The following is a 20,612-nucleotide window of genomic DNA, read 5'->3' on the forward strand; positions in this document are numbered from 1 at the left end:
TAATAATGTGCAAGTTACTAATTTAGTTGGTAAATTAGTTAGCCAGGCATGCTAAAGTCAAACACAGTTTTAGGAAAGTTATATAAAAAGACAGCACCTTCCAAACTTTTCAGATCCAACAGTCATTCTTCGGGGAAGTGGTTCACAAATAATCATTTGTTTTTTTTAAAATGATGAATTCACAGAAAACATTAAAACAAGTTCTGATACTGGGAGTGGAAGAGATCGTTTTTATTTTACTTTTTAATGTTTAACTCTCTGTGAATTAAACAACACAGTGTTTTACAAATCTCATGAACATTTCTTCATAAATGATCGCCATGTTATTGTTGTCGCTGTTCTCATAGACTATTATTTTTATCTCCAGTCTTATTGTGATGACCCAGACCTGGTCCTGGAGCTGAAGAACCTCATAGTCATCTTCGCTGACACACTACAGGTTGGTCCAGAACAGGTCTTCATTTGAACAGCTTGTGACTCTGAAGTGTGGAACAACTGATATTAACACACACTTGGTTTTCTGTGATGTCTGGGTACGTATGTACAGGATTATGGTTTCCCGGTGAATCGGCTGTTTGACCTGCTTTTTGAGGTCAGAGACCAGTACAATGAAACTTTGCTGAAGAAGTGGGCGCTGGTTTTCAGGTGGGATTTCCTAATGTGTGACTGAAATCTGCTGAAAACTTTTAGAACCCTTGTGTCAAAGAGAGAGAGAAATTCTCAAAGCTCTTACACTACAAATGTAAGTGTGCACGGACCTTAAACAGTGTTCTTTTCCACAGGGAGATCTTTGAGTTGGATAACTACAGTCCCATTCCAGTGGAGACTGAGGATGAGTATAAACTGGTGGTCAGCCGCTTTCCCTTCCATGATGCTGAGATAGAGAAGGTAACGAGTTCCAGGACTATAGAATCACAATCCTATACATCCAGCGAGACCTCTATCTTCAATCACTGAATTGCACATACATATTGACACGTAAAAGAAATGCAATGCAAAATAATAATCATCACAAAAGAGATACATTTCTATATACATTTCACGCTCCCATATAATAATTCTGCAATGCCCCCTCCACCGCAACCTATTACCCTCTTTTAACTTCCACATCATTTATATTCATACAATCATAACCATGGAACATCTAAGAAAAAGTCAACACAATAATCATGCAGTTATAATTCAAAGGAGCTATTTGTAAATTTTGTTATTGCTACATAGCTTACGTTAGCATTAACAGCTGTTTATTTACCAGTCTAGAAGAAACGTTTCGAGTTCAACATCAAACTTCATTCCTTTACTCTCCAAGAGCTGTCTACAGAGGTGGAGAGCAACTTCTGTCTCTATCACTTCTTTTCTTCTCCTGAAGTTAGCATGCTAACCAGCTAGCCCCGGCCCATGTCGTCACTTTCTGATAGCGACTCACTGTAGCCTCCAAATCTGCCCTGAAGACATAGCGCTGCTCAGATGTTTTATTATGACTTCTTGTCTTGTGAACACAACAAATGCTGAAGCTCTTGTCAATGACAATCACTACCACCTGCTCCTGGCGAGAAGCCGTGTTCAGCAGCAGAGAAAACTCACATATTACATGAATTTGATCTGTCTTCTTATGGGATTCTAACAGCACTCTGACATTGGATTTAGAGTGTTTTGTAGAATGAAATGGGGGGGTTGCCCGTGAATCAGTTTATGTGAACATAACAAACATTTCTCCAAAAGCAAAGTAATACAACTTTAACTTTATTAACTATTAAATAATGAGTCAGTCATTTATTGTTGTTGCTTTCTGTGTTTTGTGAATGTGTGTCTGTGGGTGTGTGTCTGTGTGCGAGCAGCAGGACTTTCCTAAGAAGCTGCCGATGTCCCAGTCTGTCCCTCAGATCTACACACAGGTCAAAGAGTTCATTTATGCCAGCCTCAAGTTCTCTGAGTCACTACACCGCAGGTAGGTCACTGTACAATCACTGTAGCTCAGTTTCAGTTTATCGAGATGGATTCCCTTGTTCCTTTGTTGTGTAACTCTAGAGTATGTGCAGTTAATTGGCCATTTTGTTTGTGTATCCAGTTCAACAGAGATTGATGACATGCTGAGAAAATCAACCAACCTGCTGCTGACAAGAACACTCAGCAGCTGTCTGCAAAACCTCATCAAGAAACCTCACATAGGACTGACTGAGGTGGGAACAACACTGCTGTTACACCGCGGACTCACCATCCAAACCGAAGGCTTTAGTCATTCAGTCTAAAACTGTAACCTTATGTCTGTAGCTGGTGCAGATCATCATTAACACCACCCACCTGGAGCAGGCCTGCAGGTATCTGGAGGAGTTCATAACAAACATCACCAATGTCTCCCCTGAAACGGTGCACACCACAAGACTCTACGGCCTGTCCACATTCAAGGTAAAACATGAATGAAGTGTGGATTCTTTTTTGTGTCTTCATTTGGTCTCTGTGGTAATTACACAGTTTTTTGTTGGAATGATATGTCCTGCTTTCAGTATTTCCTTAATCACACAACAAGGCCCAGAGGCTTCTATATGCATATAATTTCCTTTGTCCTTGGTGCTGGAATTGAACTCTTGACAAGTCACACAGCTGCACTAGTTTCTGCTCTCACTGAGTTCTGGTCATACACTTACTGAACACCTGTACACCTGCTCATTCCTGTTTTGGGGAATACTACTGCATATGTGGAAAAAGTTGTGTGGCTCCATATGGAGCTGTGAGTCTAATAGGTGAGATCACCTGAGTCAGCCTGTGCTGGGTCTGAATGACAAGTTTGAAAGTGAAAAAATACCTTGAGGAAGTGAGCTCACCAGACCTCTGTAGCCCGCTCCTTGTCTCTGCTTGAAGCTAGAGGCTTCAGGCTGCATTCGCTGTTGGTGGTCGAGTTGCATTGTGGGTAATGTAGGTAGCAGGTTTTTGATGGCTGTATTAAGAACTGGATACTGTGTTCAAAGACAGTGCACAAATAATGAGAGTTACTCACTGGACTTGTAGGCTGAAAAGCCTCCATGAGCTTCCTCACAGTTTTGCGTTGTTAGCCTCAGAGAGCATGCTCAGTACAAGCTTCAATCAAGCCAGTCGACAGCATGTGCTGACACCTCTGTGGGCCTAGTTGGCTGACTCCCTGTTGGTTCCCCCAACACATGAACCTAATGAAATCATATGGCTCTTCCAAATTTTCAAATGTTATTGAACTGATAATAAAAAGACATTTTGGGGGGGGGGGGGTTGTGATACGTAAAAAAAGAGTATTCATCATTTTTAAGCCTTTTTTCCAGTGATTATGAATGGGGGAAAATTTTTTTTGGGCCAGTGAGTGTCACATGATGAACATGAATGTTGCAATACCCAGTGTGGCTATTACACCAGAATTCCCACAGCCCAGCTCCACCCCTCAGAGCTTGGTTTCTTCTACAAGGAGGAAGAATCCATGGATAAGAAAAGATAAATGCAATGATAAATCAGGGGAGTGCTTTTTTAAGGACTTATTGCTCTGACAAATCACAGACAGTCACATCTAGCTATTGTGTATTGTTCTTGAAAGAGATCTGGGTTTCTCCATTCCAGGATGACTGTAGGTAAACTGCTTTTAAAACTGTATTTAGTTGTATTAAGTCTCGTCAAAGGGGCTAATTAAAGAATTTCTCCAGGATGCTCGTCACGCCGCAGAAGGAGAGATTTATACCAAACTCAACCAGAAGATCGATGAGTTTATCCAGCTGGCAGACTATGAATGGGGCATGGCTGAGTCGGACGGCCGTGCCTCTGGATACCTCATGGACCTGATCAACTTCCTGCGTTCCACCTTCCAGGTCTTCACACACCTCCCGGTGAGTCTGATCCTCCTGCTAACTTTGACCCATTGAAGCTGCCGCCTCTCTCTGGGAACTGTGGGACATTGTCTTTTCTTTTTTTTTTTTACATTCATTTAAGCTATAAATAATAGAGATGCGATAATTCCTTAGTTTCTGTCTCCTTTTCATTTTCCCCAAATCCCCAACCGTGTTCTGATGTTCTGCTGTGTTCACTACACCCCTATTAAAGTGTGTGTACAGTCTGAAAGTGGATTGTTGTCATTGTGAGTTTGAAGTTGAGTGTGTTGCGTTGGTGGTCTGTGCATATGCATGGTAACTGTGCTGTTACTGACTCGTAAACTGCTTGTGCGTATCTCCGCCTGAAAAAAGGCAGATTCAGTGGCGTAGCAGAGTTTGAAGGACTTGGTCAGTAAACGTGTTCTGCCCAGATTTGCTGACAGCTACAGTCTGTTCAGCTGTGGGCCACCTGCCTGTCCTCTTCTCTCCAACATCTCTTATCACATCTCGAATTAGTTCCATTTTTGCTTTTTGTTTTTCACGAATGTCTTTGGTCTCCCCATCTGCACCCTCTGTACTGAGACAGCGCTCTAACTGATTTGTTTTACTCCTTTATTATGTTGACTTGTGAAGCATGCGAGATAACGCTAGTTGAATTTACCTCCTCCTGTCCATTTATTGTTGCCACATTTCTTTTCCTGTCCTTTCCCTCCTTCCCTCCCCCTCTTCCATTTTTGCTTGGTTTGGGGGTGTCTCTGCTCAGAATAACAACAATGACCATGCGTCGATGTCGGTGAGTATTCCTGCCTGGCTGTTACAACACTTTGCTGCCACTGTACAGGCAGGGGGGAGATGAAAAGCATGCTTATGTTTGACTGTGGAGGCTCCACGACTCTAGACTCGGTTGGTCTGGGACTTTTTGAATGGAAGACACTGTAGGACGGTGTTTACATGAGCATTTTAGCAGAACATTTGCAGAGGGTAGGGTTCTGTAATAGCTTCTTGATGCTGCTCAGGAAAACTAGCAAGAAAGTCAATTCAGTTATTTATTTCTTTTTAAAACTGCATGTTAACTGCAATTAATTTTGAAATTTCATAATTATCTTAGGAGTCCATTAATGTGTGTAAAAGATGCACTTATTGACTATTTTGTTTTTATAAATCCCTTATTACTTTCAACTATTTATTATTGAACTAAGACATTCATTTTTAAGATAATTTATTTATCCAATTTATTTATTAATTATAATAATTTATATTAATTCATATCAGTTAATGAAATGCTTTGTAACTATTTCCATGACACATGCGTCCTCCATAGTTGGGCAGTGTGTGATTCTGAACTCATCCTCTGGAGCTGGATTTGGATCTGACAGATCATCCAGTCTGCCCCCTCCTCTGTTACTTTTTTGTAGTTTAGCAGTCCTTCGTTCTCTTACATCTTAGGTGTAATGTAGATGTAGATAAAGTATATTAATGGAATAAAAGCGTTCGGGTCATCATCATTTATATCCATTGCTGGTTTATGACGCCATGGTACAGTTTGTGTCTGTCTGAGTAGCAGCAGTCTGAGTAAAAGCATTCTTCACATACTTGCTTTGAGGAAATGCTCAGCCGTCAGCGGTGGTTTACACAGAGAGACATGAGACACATGCATGAACTTGAGTGGGAAAAGGTGTAAACGTTGCTGTAATTTCCATTTGTCTTTTTTGCAGCTTGCTGCCAGAGCACCAGAGCTGCATCCACACTAATTTGGGGAAAAAGTCACCGGACTAGTGCTTTTAGTTTGTTTTTATGAAGCTGTCTGTCCACATTTTAGTGCAGAATAAGAGTGTAAAAGTTTGTCCTCAGAGTCTCATTACACCTTTAATTTATCCAAACTCATGATTTAGTTTGTTTTCTGAGAACTAAACAAATAAATAAACATTGATTTGACTATGGGTCATAAATGCTGCCACATGAAGAACAGCTACTAGGTTGTTGCACTGAGATGTCAGTAAACATAAATCCAGTTTACAGCAATATACTGACATTTAAAATGAGTGATCTCAGAAAAAAGAATAAGGGGCTGCGTCCAACAGTTCAATTTTTGAATGAACTGTGATTGGTCAGGTGTGCAGGCATGAGGAAGTATGCATGTTTGAATTATCTCTCTCAAGCTTCCTTCATTCATTTTTCACACAACAACTTCAGTCATTCTTCATGTGTTTAGCGAAGTGCAACACTGTGAATTCCTTAAAGAAAAGATGGGAATTTATTGTATTTCTCCCCTCTATATGACAGCATTTTTTCTCCCTACTGTTGAAAGTGGCCACTTAGAAACAGGTACAGATATTTTTACCTTTAGATGTAGTTGGATGTCACATTATGTAATTTGAATTATTTGAAGCATAATGAGACTTAGAGATGCAAATATCTATTCACATACAGATACTTATCCTATAATTCTGAACAATTCACAAATGATAATGTTGACAGAATGAAAAGTGTGGAACCACAAGGGTGGTGCAGTTGGGCTAACACAGACTGTGTGCAATGTGCAAATACTATCGTAATCCTGTAGTTTATCTTCAATATAGGCAGAGGGGTTTAATTATGTAATAATGAACTGCTTTTCAACAGAAGGGTCAAGTATTTTGTGAATAGTAATTGTAATTATGAAACTTTGGCACAGTGAGAGATAGCCAGAATATAGACTATGTTGGACTGTCGCCAACCAGCTCATTTTCAAAACGCTCAGTTTTCAGGCGTTATAAATGGTGGCATAAAAGGTGTCATAAGTGTGGATAGAAGGCAAAACTTAAAAATTACATTTTCAAATTCAGCCTAATTAGTGTGGATGTACTCTGAGTGTGAGCAGGTGCTTCCTTCTGTGGACATTCATAGAGATCAGGGCCTTTTCCTCAGCGGCACGTCTCTGTGTGAACGGCCCCTGAGTCGGCTACAGGTCTATCCAGAGACAACAATATGCTTGTGTGATCTAAAAGATTTGGAGTCAATAGAGTGAGATGTGATAGCTACTCGTTTAGAGTGAAGCAACGCAGCCTTCACTGCTGGCAAACCATGTATCACTGCTGTCTGTCTACTGGTCAACTGTCAGCATGAAGAATATGAACAGGGATGTTGTGGAGCTCAAACAAAGGAAACCAAACGCTCACATTGACTTTTCTTATATCAGTCCTCTGTGGCTTAATGTAATACGGCTTATGTAACTGTGTATTTCAATAAGACTGCTGGTGGCATTTTCCTTGAAGTTGGGGTCACCACATCATCCCTGTGAGAGTTTTTGCATGAGTATCTGTGAGAATGGATTGTGTTGATCTGCTGTTCTGTCCCTGTTCCCTGCAAACACTAACTGTAATTTACTGACCTGTTCAGTTAGTGTTAGTGTTTCAGACATTTGAGTGAAGGTGTTACTTACAGGTGTTCCACTTGTTTCAAAGTGGATCATAAGTTAAAACATACCTGCTCACAAAATCAAGAAAACCTTAAGTAATGGAAACGCTCACAATTAGTTTACATGCTCTGGAGTGGAGCGTTATATGTGTTTACTTGCTGATTGAACTGTTGTGCCTTACCTGCATGTGTTGGCCTATCTGGTTTTTGTTATATGTGTGATGTTTAGCAAAGAGCACAGCTTGGGAAATTGATAGCACCATTTAATAGTCTTATATCTTTCAGTGACAGATTTTATGATGCAGTGATCAAAGCATGTTTTAGCAGATATTCATGGTAAGATGAGAGATGTTGACAGAAGAAAACATCCAGTATAGATGGCAATTGTTTTTATGTGGATTTTCATTATATAGTAGCTCTTTAGATCAGGGGTTGGGAACCTTTTAATTAGGTTAATAGCATATTATACAGCTGTATACCACAAACCTGTTCACTGAAGCTTTACTTACTTTACTTTTACTTTACTTTTTTAGTCGTAACATATTCCACTTGTCTTGTAATACGCAGATGACTCACAAATGTATATTGACATTCACTGTGATTGTCACTCAGTCAGAATATCACTTGTGGTCATCAGTGTCATTTTGTGTTTTAATACAATCCAGCCAAAAATGATGATATGATAAAAAACATATCTATGACTGAACAGCAACAAACCCATGTGAGATTTTAATAACGAAGCTTAAAAGGTCAGTTCACACAGACATTTGCCAATGTTCTCCTGGTGGTATTTAGCCATGCCTAACCATAAAGTGATAGTTCAGGTTATTTGACGAGGTACTTATCTAAAGTCAGTGTATTACCTGCAGTAGATTTGGATCTACAAGCATAAACACACCTACACTTCGCTCTGTCTGACTCAAACAGCTGATCTGCAGAGTAATACAGCGCTTACATAGTACATAGTAGTATGGTAATTCAAAGGTTCACAAACTGTAGTTCCACAGGAAAGGGCTCTTCGATGGCAGATGAAATAGTGAAAATATTCAAAGTGAAGCATACACCTAAACTGATTTTAGCTTTTTTCTGTGGAAATGTTTTTAAGTGGCTAAAACAAGTTTTTTTTTTTTTTGTTTTTTTTTATGACCCCGTCTAAACTGGCAGGGCACTGATCTGAATCTACTGCAGGTAATACACTGACTATAGAATAATACACAATCCTATGTCAAATAACCCAAATTATCACTTTATCTTTGAAAGAATTTAACTACAAATTAAAGTCCTTTAACCTCCCACTGGCGGTGCAGGAGAAATCTCACAGACAAAGCTCACATAACAGCACTCTGTGGAGATAGATATCACCAGACGCAAGTGAGGACATATATTTTTAAAACTAAAAAAATTTAATTAAAACTAAAAATATAAATTGCATTCCTGATCTTCTTTCTTAATCTTATCAGATACATCACTTCTCGTTCACACATCCTCTGCACACTGCACACTGCACACTTCTGCTTCATTTATCATCAACTTGTACCAAAAACATGGACTGTTTCAGCCATTTTGGCTCTGTTTTTCACAGATTGACCTTATCATTGTGATTTGTATTGACACTTTGCATGACGTTGACACAAATCCCTGCTTTAGGATTCCTAGTGTAGAAACTGTGCATGTAGTGAGTGCTTCACTCTTGTGCTGCCCTTGCTGAGGATACGTCTCTCAGCATGTTCGAGGCAGTGGTTCTCCTTTTGGTTTGTTTGCGGTTCCAAACGGACTCATCTTGTCGGCAATCAGCTGTTCACTTTGCCAGAAAGCGTTCACGACAGCAGACAGATGCAAGACAAAAGTTCGCTCTGTGTTCAGCTTAAACACATTAAAGCCCTGTCTCACCAGACAGCAGAGTTCATCTGAGAGGCTTCACTCAACTGGTGCATCTAGAATCTGAACTACTTCAGCTGACCAGCTAAGTGCCCTTTAGCTTTCTCTGCTTTGGGCTCTCTGGCTGTCCCCTCCCTCGAAGACCAGCACTGTCAATGTGGTTTGCAGTTGTATAAATAAACGTTAATATACTTTGTCCCTGGGAGCAAATCTGCTGGTCACAGCAATTTCATTGTAACTAATTGATATAGCTGTAAAATGTCACAGTTTTTCCAGCTCTTTCTGACAACATATGATGTTTGACAGTTTTATCCATTGAGAAAAGCACCAAAATTGTTCCTTTAGCCTAATCCAATGCTTGTTGTGTTTACTTCCAGTGTACTGGTGGTGCAGGCATTGACTTTTTTTTGTCAAGAATAGCTTCAGTGATAGCTAAAGTATGCTGCTGTAAGTACAGTGTATTGTGTTATAGTTTTCTACTCTGTCCAGGTGGGGTTTGGCAGCTCTCATATTCTCTCATCACAAAGACAGTTTGTTGTTAATGAACCTTTCAAAAAGTATCTGTCAAAAAACTTTAGGACTCACAACCCGTAGGTTCCTGACCCCTGGGCTAGAGAGTAGATGGTGTGAAGTGTGTGAAGATAACAACTAACACTGAATTATTTTTTGCCCTCCCTGCTCTTTATCCCCTTTACCTATTTTTACTCCTGAATCTTCCTCCCCTGGACCTTCCTCCTTCTTCTGTTCTGTCACCATTTAACCTTTTACTCTCCTGCCAATTGCTTCACACAATCTCTTTTATACCTTTTTCCTGTCCTCCTTTTACTCATCTCTTCTTCCTACACACTTTCATACCTTCCCCGATCATTTCCATGCACAATCCCTCCCCCTTTTTATTAATGTCCACCCCTTTCTATGACCTCATCCCAACTTACCCTGACTTCTTCTCCTCATTCTCCATCCTTCTCATCCCCATCCTAATCTTTCCTGCCCCTTTCCATCTCTCTCCTCTCTCTTGCCTCCTCTCTTCACCCCCCTCCCCCTGTCTCTCTCTCTCTGCAGGGTAAAGTGGCCCAGACAGCTTGTATGTCGGCCTGTAAGCATCTGTCCACATCACTGATGCAAATGCTGCTGGACACAGAGCTCAAACAGATCAGTATGGGGGCCATTCAGCAGTTCAACTTAGATGTAATTCAGTGTGAATGTGAGTATAAATAAATGTAATGTTTAATTTTATGTTATGTTGTAATTTAATATTAATCTACAGGACTGTAAAGACTCTACACAGGGGGCCAGCATATTTTCATTACAAATGAATTTTAAGATCTCAGACCAAAATGAACTGATGTGTTAGTGTTTGCTTTTTTTCTTGTTTTTGGTTCAGTTGTAAGTCTGTTGTTTGCAAGAGAAGTACAGTAGGTCTAAAACATGTTTATATTTATTTTGCAGAGACAGAGAAATGAAAATGAATTTAACATTGTTTCCAGGTTTAATATTGAATGTGTTACAGCCCAGTGTTAGCAGCAGTACATAGTTAATCTTCACAAGCAGTCTCATTGAGATCAGGATTTTTTTCTTTATGAAATAACTGTGTACTAGTAAAGAAAGCGTACAGCATGTGAGCACAGTTCAAACACACAATTTACATTACTGTCAGAACGGCTGACTAATGCTTCTTCATGTCTTCAGATGAAATCAGAGACTTTTTTGCAACTCATACCATCTGTAAAAAAGCTTTCTCTACACGGGAGAAAAAAAATCCAAGCTCAGTTTAAACATATGTTACAGCTTAAGGTAAAATGTTAAATAATGAGATGTAAGCATTAATTCATGCATCAGTCATATGTGTGTAATTACGTGCCATTGAAGGCATGTATTACTATCCTGCATACTTATTCAACTCATTCATTATCTGTATCGAAATTGTGGCGCATTACTAGCCCTGCAGCTTTGAGAAAACCCAGACAATATATACAGTATGTCAATACGTGCGGCACTATTGGGAATGGTGTGCTATGAATTTTCATAGCGATTCGAGTAACCATGGCGACGTAAATGGTGATGAAAGCCAAAAGAATTCCCATAGAGAATGAATGGGGAGACGTCAAAACAGCCAACCCCATCTCTCTTTGGAGCTCTGTTGCTGCGTCATACTTCAACGTAGAAAAATGGTTGAAATGTTAAACGGGTCACAAGACTTGAGATTCTTTTGGGTTCAATCGCTATTTTGACAACTATTACGGTTTTCACAAAATCGCAGTTTATGTTTTGTGTCATTTTTAGACCATTTCACATTTTATAATGGGTGTGTATGGCACGGAATGTTCAGGCTAGAGTTGATGACATCATGCGCACGCTAACTGCCATCCCTGAAAATGTCTGAAAAATCTTTTAAATCCCACAATTTACAACCTACATTGACAATTTTTGATATCAAAAATGTAAAGATTGTCGTCCTGTATCACCCAGTATTGGTCTCATTCTGATATAGTTTAAGGTTTTTGAGGAAATCCCCTCTAAGTGCAGAGAGGGTTGTCCAGAGCTCTCATAGACGCCCATGTTAAACTGAGCTCTGGAGCTCTTGTTGAGGGGAGTCTCTAAACTGCGATAAAACCTCAACCGTAAAAGGAAGGTATACATAAAATATATCAATCTCTTTATTGAAGCCTTGGTATGGCAATGGTGAGGTGATCTTTTCAATATTGTAGACAGCTCTACGGCCACACACAACAATACATACACGCTCATTGCTCGTTGCTGCCCAAACTTTCACACAACTGACTGCGATTGGCTAATTAGACTGATTAACTCAGGGCATTTTTTTTACTGTTGCCCATGTTGTTCTGTTCTAGCAGGAGACATCACAGTAGCTTTATTGCACATCGACTTCTATTAGGGCATGTATGTGTGTATGTGTGTATACATGTCTTGCTATGGTTGTGGGGACAAATTTAAGGCTCCAGGTCACTTTGGTCAGTCCTCGCAGTTCCAAAGAGCTTTTTGAGGGATACCTGCAGTGACTGAGGCCAGAGTTAGGATAATTGTCTAAGACATGGATGAAACGCAAAATAACGCCCTCTGTAGAGATTGAAACGTGTGCAGTGTTTATCACCCAGCTCTAGTTGTTTATCACAATCTTTATCACCCAGCTCTAGGTACTTCTGGCACCAAGCAGTAGGAATTTTCTAGTTAATTATTATTATTCAAGTAAGTAACAAATGGACAGAGGACACAGAATAGACCCTTGTAGGACAACTATGAGTACTGACTTGGCACTTGCCATTTTTTTTCTTTTCATGAAAATATTGTCAACTGTGTCAAATGTCCAGGGCATTGACAGCATCTCTCCCTCCAAGTAATGCAGCTGTTGATGTGTTGATGGTCTGAATCCTGAATCCTGAATCCTGAATCCTGACCGCTGAAGTTGTAATACATTATTACACATTGACGTAGACATTAAAGGCACCTTGGTATTGTGTGTGTGTTCACATCGAGGTGTATGTTTACCATAGTGTGTAACCTCATCAGAGCCTCTTTAAATATGGCTCTGTGTGTGTGTGTGTGTGTGTGTGTGTGTGTGTGTGTGTGTGTGTGTGTGTGTGTGTGTGTGTGTGTTTGGGTCAACCAAAGTTCAGCACTGCGTCAGATGATCCAGGGAGTCACAACAAAACCATATCATGTTACTTTTCTCTTCTGTTCTGATGCGATACTGTGGATTTCCACAAAGAAATCGAAGGTCATCAGATCAACACATGACTGACTGCAGGGATCCACTGACTCGCCACCGTGGAGGCAGCGATGCTTTAACCTGCAGGGTTCATGCACAATAAGAATGAGCAGTTGTCATAAGTTCATGCTGGGGTTTTGAAAAAATATAGCTTATGATTAATGGATGATTAAGATATTAAATACACCCAATCACTTCGTTGTGGGAACGTTAATATATAAACAAAGCATCTTCACACACTTAGCTCCAATACAGCTAACAACAATCAGTATGACCTACAATTCATATACTTATATATTATAAGTATATAAGTTATGACTTATTACTCACAATTTTTGACACTAGCTGTGTGTAATATATACTGTGAGTTTAAAGTGACTGTTGTCTGGTGGTATTTTTCTTTCTTCTCAGTGTTTGCCAGCTCAGAGCCCGTCCCTGGTTTCCAAGGAGACACACTGCAGCTGGCCTTCATCGACCTGCGACAGGTAAAATGTCTCAATGAGCAGCACAGAAGAAAATACATTTACATGTGTTTTAGCCAGCACAAGGTTAGGACCGCTTCATGTAAAGCTCATTCATTCATTCATTTTATATGAAGATTTATCTTCTTCTGTCAAAGCTTTTTTTTTTTTTTTTTTAATATGAAATAATGAGACTAATAAAGTTTTTAGTTTTAAAACACATCACTCTCGCTATGTTTAAACCTGGCGTGCACACAACTACGGAGTTGGAGTCTGGAAACACTGTTGGGCCCGTTTTAGTTTGAAAACTCTTGTAGTCTGGACAGACAGAAACGGAGACCTTTGGAAACAATGATGTAGACTCCCATGGTCGCTCTGATCAGCCTCCACTACAAGTGGGTGAAAGAAATATGAATAAGGAATCACAAGCGTTACTGACCTTGATGTCTTTGCTCGCAGCTGTTGTGGAGTTAAATTCTGCCATTTGCTTGTTCCTCGTTCGTAGTATTTTCTGAAACTAACCGACTACAGAGGAGACAGTCAGGTGTGTTAGTATGGACGGAGGTTGTTTCTGGGCCGCCGGGACAGAGATCGTTTTCGATTGAAAACACAGATTTAAAATGTCCCTGGATCAGATAGTTTAGGGAAGGGTTCTCTCTTTTGACACCGTCACTTGGAGTCACCAAAGTGATGGGAGGTTCTCGTCCTGTGTTTGGAAATTTAGTGGAGACACTACCCTGAGCAGTCCAACTGATCCACTCACTACGCAGCGCCCAGAGTGTTGGACTGTGACACGTATTATTCAGACCTGCTTAGAGAATTTAAAGCTCAAAATATAATAAGATGACAAAAGATGGCTAAGACAAAACAGCTGATTGCAGAGTCACCAATACAACTAACACCTATTTAGTTACAAATTCAGTTTTAGTAGTTTTAATCTGTTTTCACCTTTATGCACCTTTTACTTCAGTTGTCCCACATTTCACCTCTCTGTATCACATTCAGCAATATTCTGTTTCACTGGCCTTTTCAACTTTCACCTGTCCTATAGTTCACCTGCTCAAGAACGCCCCCCCCCCCCCCACCCCCACCCCAAACACACACACACACACGCACAAGCACGACCCCCTTCCGTTTTTGTTGTAAACACCAGTGGTATGTAAAGTGTTGCTTCGTCTCATTAACTTGTGTCTGCGGTTGACCTGTTAATCTGAGCCTGAGGTGGAGGCTTGGCTCTGCATGCAGCGCAGGTCGCAGCACTGAACTGAGCCAGTTTGTTGAATTCACCGCAAGAAGACCGAAGAACTAAAGGTTGTAACGTTAACATAGAACCTCCCATAGAATCACCCATAGTCACAATTTAACAACACCTTCTTTGTGCTTTTCCCACCCTGTTTATAAGATTTAAATGATAACACAAGAAATGAAAAGCGACAGTAAGAGATGGGGAATTGAGGCAGGATGTTGGTGGTTTTCTGTGGATTCTGCCCCAGTGATCTGATTCTTGATAACTGAGTCCAGGGCCTGTTTCACAGCTCTCTCCAAACTGACACGAGTGAAATTCTGCTTGAGAAACTTCATTTATTTATTCGGTTTTAGAAAAATAGGTTTATGCTTTATTTTACTGGTCTGTCATTTTCTAATAAATTCATGGGATAAACAACAGGCAACAGAAAACATGCAAATCTTCAAAAATAAAAAGGTGAAATCAGCAGATTTTTGACCAAACGACTGAAATAACCACATCATGGAACTTTGTATTTTGTATTAAATTTGAATATATTGAGATTAAAAAACTTGAATCAACAATAGAACATATCAATTTTAACACTGACCAGGGTTGTTAAAATTCCCAAATTAGAAAGCTTCACGAGGACGTGACCTCAGTGTACTGAGTGGTGGCTCCAGACCTTCTTGGGTCTGAGTAGAGCTCCCAGTTTCCTGTGATGCAGCTCATTAGACGTGTGTCTAATGATGTTCCCTTTATACCGGCTGCTTGGTTGACCTGTTAATCCCAGCCTTAGGTAAAGGGGTTGGGAGGCATCCACAGGCTGAGGTTACACAGAGGTCAACCTTTTACTTTCCCTTTATCTTATGGTTGTTGATTTCATAGCTGTAACTGCTTTTAAGATTGTTATCCTGTAACCAATCAGACTGACTGACAGTCAAAACTCTAGGGTGATGGATGGAACGTCGATAAAAGGCTTGAAATGAAGATGGAGACAGATTTGTATGCAGCTGAGTTAATGTTAATGCTCTGACTTAAAACCAGTCTTGATTTAAAATATTCTGTAACTCAGTCATTAAATTCATCAAGTGAAGTCATAATGTTTTTTAATGACATGCTGACATTTCCTACAGTTTGAGACCTGTTCATTTATACAGTAGTTTTGTTTAATTTCCTCATGCATAAGAATATTGAGTTGAGTCCTTGAGCTATAAATTCCTCACAGATTATTACACTGCTGGTGTATGAAGAAATGCATCAGGTTCACATACAGGTTACTTTACATTTTTAGTTCTATTTTAAATTGCAATACTGACATGTAGAGACAGACAATCCATTCACACCTATGGGCGATTTGCAGCCACCTTTTAACCCACATGGAACCTGAGTGAGGCTGCATTGCTAACCACTGTACAGTGGTTAGCAATGGATCACGCTTATGTAAAAATAATTCATTTATACCGTATGTCTTTAGGTATGCTCATGACAAAGACACATTGCATGTGTTATAAGAGAGCAGTGTACAGTTGCTCATTTTCTGTGGCCTGTAAGTCATGTCAGGACATGGGAGGATAAGTTGTGTAGAAGCTCTTTGATAATCTTCCAGAAAAGTGACAGGAAGTGATAAGCGGGAAATCAGGATGTGTTGTCTTTTCCTGCTGTGGACAAATATCTGTGGAGGAGAAGATCATTACTGGGATTCCTCTTTTATGACTCTTGTTTACAAGTTTAGTGGTAAAAAATAAAAATGAAATGCTACTTGGCAGAAGGTCTCATTTGTTGTAGAAAGTCATTGGTAGCTTATTTACACTCTGATTGTTAACGAGCTTGTAGGTGCTGACATACACACATCAAGCAGCAAACAGGGGCCGAGGCAATGGTCACAAATTTATGGGGCCGCCGCTAGTTTCAGACCGAAGCAGTCATTTTCCCCCCAGCACCCACGTTGTTTAAATAGCAAATACAGAATACTACCATGGGCGTCTTAAATTGAGATGTGGTCAGGCGCATTGTTGGCGCATTACTCTCTTGAGACAGTGGCAAGTGATTGCGCGATTGACCAACATGTACCTGGTCTGAAGTCAGTGGCGCAGTATTATACTGCTATTTTAAGGCGCTCAAGAGAATGAAGTGGACTCACTGGTCAGGACTGGGCTTGCTGGTCAGGACTGGACTGTGATTGGTTTATTGGATGTTACACTGTTAACACTCCCATGAATAATTAAGAGAATAAGTACAACCCTCTTGAACGATGTGCCTGGACACGCCCTAAATGCATTTGCGCCACACATTTCAGACCATACACTTCGGATCATTGAAATAGAGCCCTATGAGTTTAATGCATTGCGGTAAACAGTTGGTGGAGCTAATTCTCCGTCAGTAGCAGAGTTTCAGACCTGTAGTAGAGTTGTGGAGCTGTGTTTCTTTGAGTGGGTCCCTGTTTTGTTTATATTGTGTATATGCACACACAAGCAGATGACACGATACATAGTCGTACCGATAGTGTCGCACTATTTCACCAATGTTGGCAGTAACACGCCAAGATGTCCTGCATATAGGTGTAAAAACTGAGCTACACTGAGTGTCAATATCATCTAGTCACAACTACCTAGAGTTAACCTTTCCTCACCTCTGGACCGCCAGACTCTGCTGATGAGCCCATGCTGACAGAGAATAGACATCTTCTATTCTAACTCCTTTTTTTTGGCCAAACAATACAAGTCCGTTAGACAACAGCATCCAGCAGAAGACCTCTAAAGTGAAGCTTCACAAGTGCATAAAGGGAAGGAAAGCAGAGATGGATTTCTAGAGTTTCACACGCCGCCCTGACTCATTGTGTCAACGTAAAGGTGAAACCAGGGAGTTTCACAACAAACCATGAAGTAATGTCACAGAGATGATGATTTATCTGACACCGACCTTTTGGGAAATCACACATCTCATTCTCCTTTTTCTTTCTCTGGGGCTCTTTCCGTTAATCATAAACATTCACCTCAGTCTAACCGTGGACATCATCTGGAGGCAGCTCCGTCATGTCTCTGTCACAGTTCAGATGTTTACTGGGAGCGAAGCCTCTTCAGGTCATCGCTTCCTCAGTACATACATTTCCAGTCTTGTGGAGAGTTTCAACATTTTTTGTGTATTACAGCATATTGAAAACACCTTTGCGGCTCATTTATGATTGATGTTGTGACAGATACTGGCTGTTTTTAACATTGTAATGGCTGTGAGGAGCACGCCATCTTGTCTCTATATTAAAACTGTAGATTTCCTCTCCTGCTTCACAGACTTCTGAGAAGTGATATGTTTTTCAGTAAGTGCATCTAGACAAAGTCAATAACAAAGGAAACATATCATCAAATATTAGTTTCATGTCCATTTCCAATAAATACAGGCATTTACATACATTTCCAACGGAAATTCAAGCTTCAGAGAGCAAAAATAGACATTGACCGAAGCTGTGCGTGAGTCTCAAGCAAGATGCTGTGGTTATGCACACTGGCACGTCGGCTAGAGAAGTTTCACAATCACTGACAATTTCACCTCTAGCTGACGCTGGTAACACAGTGGACGTGGGAAAAGCCATACACCAACATGCATCTCAAAGGAGTAGGATCTTAAAAACAACTGGAGTCTTCCTGTTGTGCTTACCTGTGCATGTGCGCAAAACGAACCTTTTCTGGAATTCATTATTTCCTCATTTCCATGGTCACAGATAAAACCAACATTTAAGTGGTCAGGACAATCCCTGAATTTCCTCCAGCAAATAAACTCAACTTTAATTGGTAAAATAGTGTTTTCACCATTTGTTAGACTTGCTGTCTGAGCTCCTCACCACATGTCCAGTGGTGAACCCAGGCACCGATCCATTTCAGCTGCTTGTACCCACAATCCATTTCTTTCTAACATTAGTCCAGCACATTGTAGAGAGCTAATGAGAGGGGAGCCTTTTGAATTTGGAGCAAACTTTCAACATAGTGACTCTCATTAGATCTTCTCCAGGACTTATACAGCTCTTGCACGGTGACAGTTCACTACCACACACACACACACACACACACTTCACTCTTATTTCATTATTCTGATAACATGTCTCCGCTTGTCCAGCAGGATCCTTCTAGATTACACAGACTGTTGTCATCAGATACACACTCACAAGCACCTTAGGACGTAGATGAAGGAAGAGTCATACAGAGAGAAACACCATCAGCATATTTCCATGAGGCGTAATGTTCCACATTGTTACATGAATAACATTGTTGTTTATTGTGTTCAGGTCATTTGCCCACTGTAGTGGATCTACTGTAAGCAGGAGTGCAGCTGTTCCTAATAAAGTGCTCAGTGAGTGTACGTGACAGAGGGAGGCGGTGTGTGTGAGACTCCCCTGTGGGTTGGATATTGAGAAATGGTTCTACATCATCTATAGTTCATTAAGAACCTTGTTTTTGTTTGCTGAGTGCTGAAGGTGAAGGTTGGACCAGCCGCGCTTCATCTACCCTGCAGGTGTTTGATGTGTCACCTGTGTACTGTTGACAGACCAGACTCACCCCTGAAAACTGTGGCTGCAGTTTCCCAACGACAACACAGCAGTGTCTGCGTCTGTCCCACCACGCCGGCTCGATCCACCTCTGACCGTCTCCGCTGCTGGCTGAAAGTCAGAACAACAACTTCCTGTTCATTCCTTTTATAGGGAACAAGTAAGGTGGAATAAAGGCGCAACATTCCCGCCTCGAACAGGCTGTGCAAAAGAGACTTCTGGCGAGTTGCACCATGAAGTCTAAGCTCGTATTTCTTGTCCAGTTAAACCCGTTGTTTTTTTTTTTGTGACGTCACTGTGTTCCCGCTTCTCAACAGTTCATTTGGTGGGTAGAAATAAACACATTTTTCTTCAGGGGCTTATTGTACCAAATCACTCAGATCCAGTGAATTGCTGTGAGCTGTGGAGGGTTGAGTGAATGTCAGGGTAAGACGTCCCTGCTCCGGGCTCATCACTTAGCTCCAGGTGAGAATAATGGCATTGTTGCTAAGCCTCTCTCTGTGTGTCGGAGTCTCTCACTAAGCTGAATAATGCTATTATCACTAAGCTGCTCTTTCACTGCTCATTCAACATGACCCAAACACCCAGCTGTTTCACCCTATGACATTAGCATACACTGTGTGTGTGTGGGTGGGGTAAGGGGGTCATCTCCATCAGGTTAACCAGGGGTCACGGGATGGTCATTTTAAATGTTCCTGTTCACACTTAACACTTATCATGTAGCAGCAGAGACCCCTCCCTCCTCCCCTCTTCCCTCTGCGCCTCTTACTCTTCGCTCTTCTCTCTACGTCTGGACCTCAGAGTTTGTTGTTTAGAAGAGGAATGATGTGTATGATAGACTTGTAGGCCCACATCTGGACTGAACAGTAACCTATGACGACATGGGTTGACCATGTAGTTAGGTCCAGGCCTCAGCTTTGCAACAATCAACCCCTTAAAACATAAACTGTCCATAAAATCAAGAGCACAGTCAGTGTTTTAATGATTGTTTTATCAGCTGTAGTTATTTATTGTGTTAATCTCATTCAGTGTTAAACTACAAAATGACACTGTCAGCTAAATATTTGAAGGAGCCGCGGCACATTCAGAGCTGAGCAGCACTTTGTCCTGTCACTCTGTGAAACTTAGCTAACATAACATTAGCTCAGCATCCAGAGGGAGACTGACAGCTGCCAACAAAGAGACGCAAAAAGACCGTGTCAAGTCTCTTCTCGTCAATCAAACTGCCGCCCTCCATCTTTCTATTGTCCTCTCTAAATTGTCGTGTCTCTCTTGTGTGTCTTGCAGCTCCTGGACCTCTTCATGGTGTGGGACTGGTCCACTTATCTGGCAGATTATGGCCAGCCAACTTCCAAATACCTGCGAGTGAATCCAGCCACTGCCCTGGCTCTGCTTGAGAAGTGAGTGTTGACACCGCCGGGGAAGTGTGTATAATATTTCATATTTCATTTATTTACTGTAGCAGCGTGTTTTAGCAGGAGTGAGACTCGGGGTGTGCTGGGAAAGAGTCTGTGAAGAAGAAACAAACTGGCTAAAATCTCTTTTTAAACTGAATTATCTT

General features: G+C 40.9%; 1 protein-coding gene across 8 annotated transcripts in view; it reads left to right on the plus strand.

Annotated features, from left to right (window-relative positions):
• exoc6 (exocyst complex component 6) overlaps positions 1 to 20,612 on the plus strand; it is a 50,612-nt gene that overhangs the window by 22,152 nt on the left and 7,848 nt on the right. For 5 of the 8 annotated variants that reach the window (XR_008826249.1, XM_056365792.1, XM_056365793.1 and 2 more), the window contains exons 13-23: positions 368 to 439; positions 548 to 645; positions 783 to 888; positions 1,839 to 1,948; positions 2,069 to 2,180; positions 2,272 to 2,406; positions 3,663 to 3,842; positions 4,588 to 4,617; positions 10,161 to 10,302; positions 13,237 to 13,310; positions 20,339 to 20,451. Coding sequence is in view for 7 of the 8 variants with exons in the window: in XM_056365792.1 (XP_056221767.1) it covers positions 368 to 439; positions 548 to 645; positions 783 to 888; positions 1,839 to 1,948; positions 2,069 to 2,180; positions 2,272 to 2,406; positions 3,663 to 3,842; positions 4,588 to 4,617; positions 10,161 to 10,302; positions 13,237 to 13,310; positions 20,339 to 20,451 (1,172 nt within the window). In the remaining variant the exon portion in view is untranslated. The remainder of the gene's footprint in view (positions 1 to 367; positions 440 to 547; positions 646 to 782; positions 889 to 1,838; positions 1,949 to 2,068; positions 2,181 to 2,271; positions 2,407 to 3,662; positions 3,843 to 4,587; positions 4,618 to 10,160; positions 10,303 to 13,236; positions 13,311 to 20,338; positions 20,452 to 20,612) is intronic. The other 3 variants (XM_056365794.1, XM_056365796.1, XM_056365798.1) reach the window with 1 other exon arrangement.

This window comes from Seriola aureovittata, chromosome 21 (assembly GCF_021018895.1).
Source record: "Seriola aureovittata isolate HTS-2021-v1 ecotype China chromosome 21, ASM2101889v1, whole genome shotgun sequence".
In the NCBI taxonomy this organism is placed as follows: Eukaryota; Metazoa; Chordata; class Actinopteri; order Carangiformes; family Carangidae; genus Seriola; species Seriola aureovittata.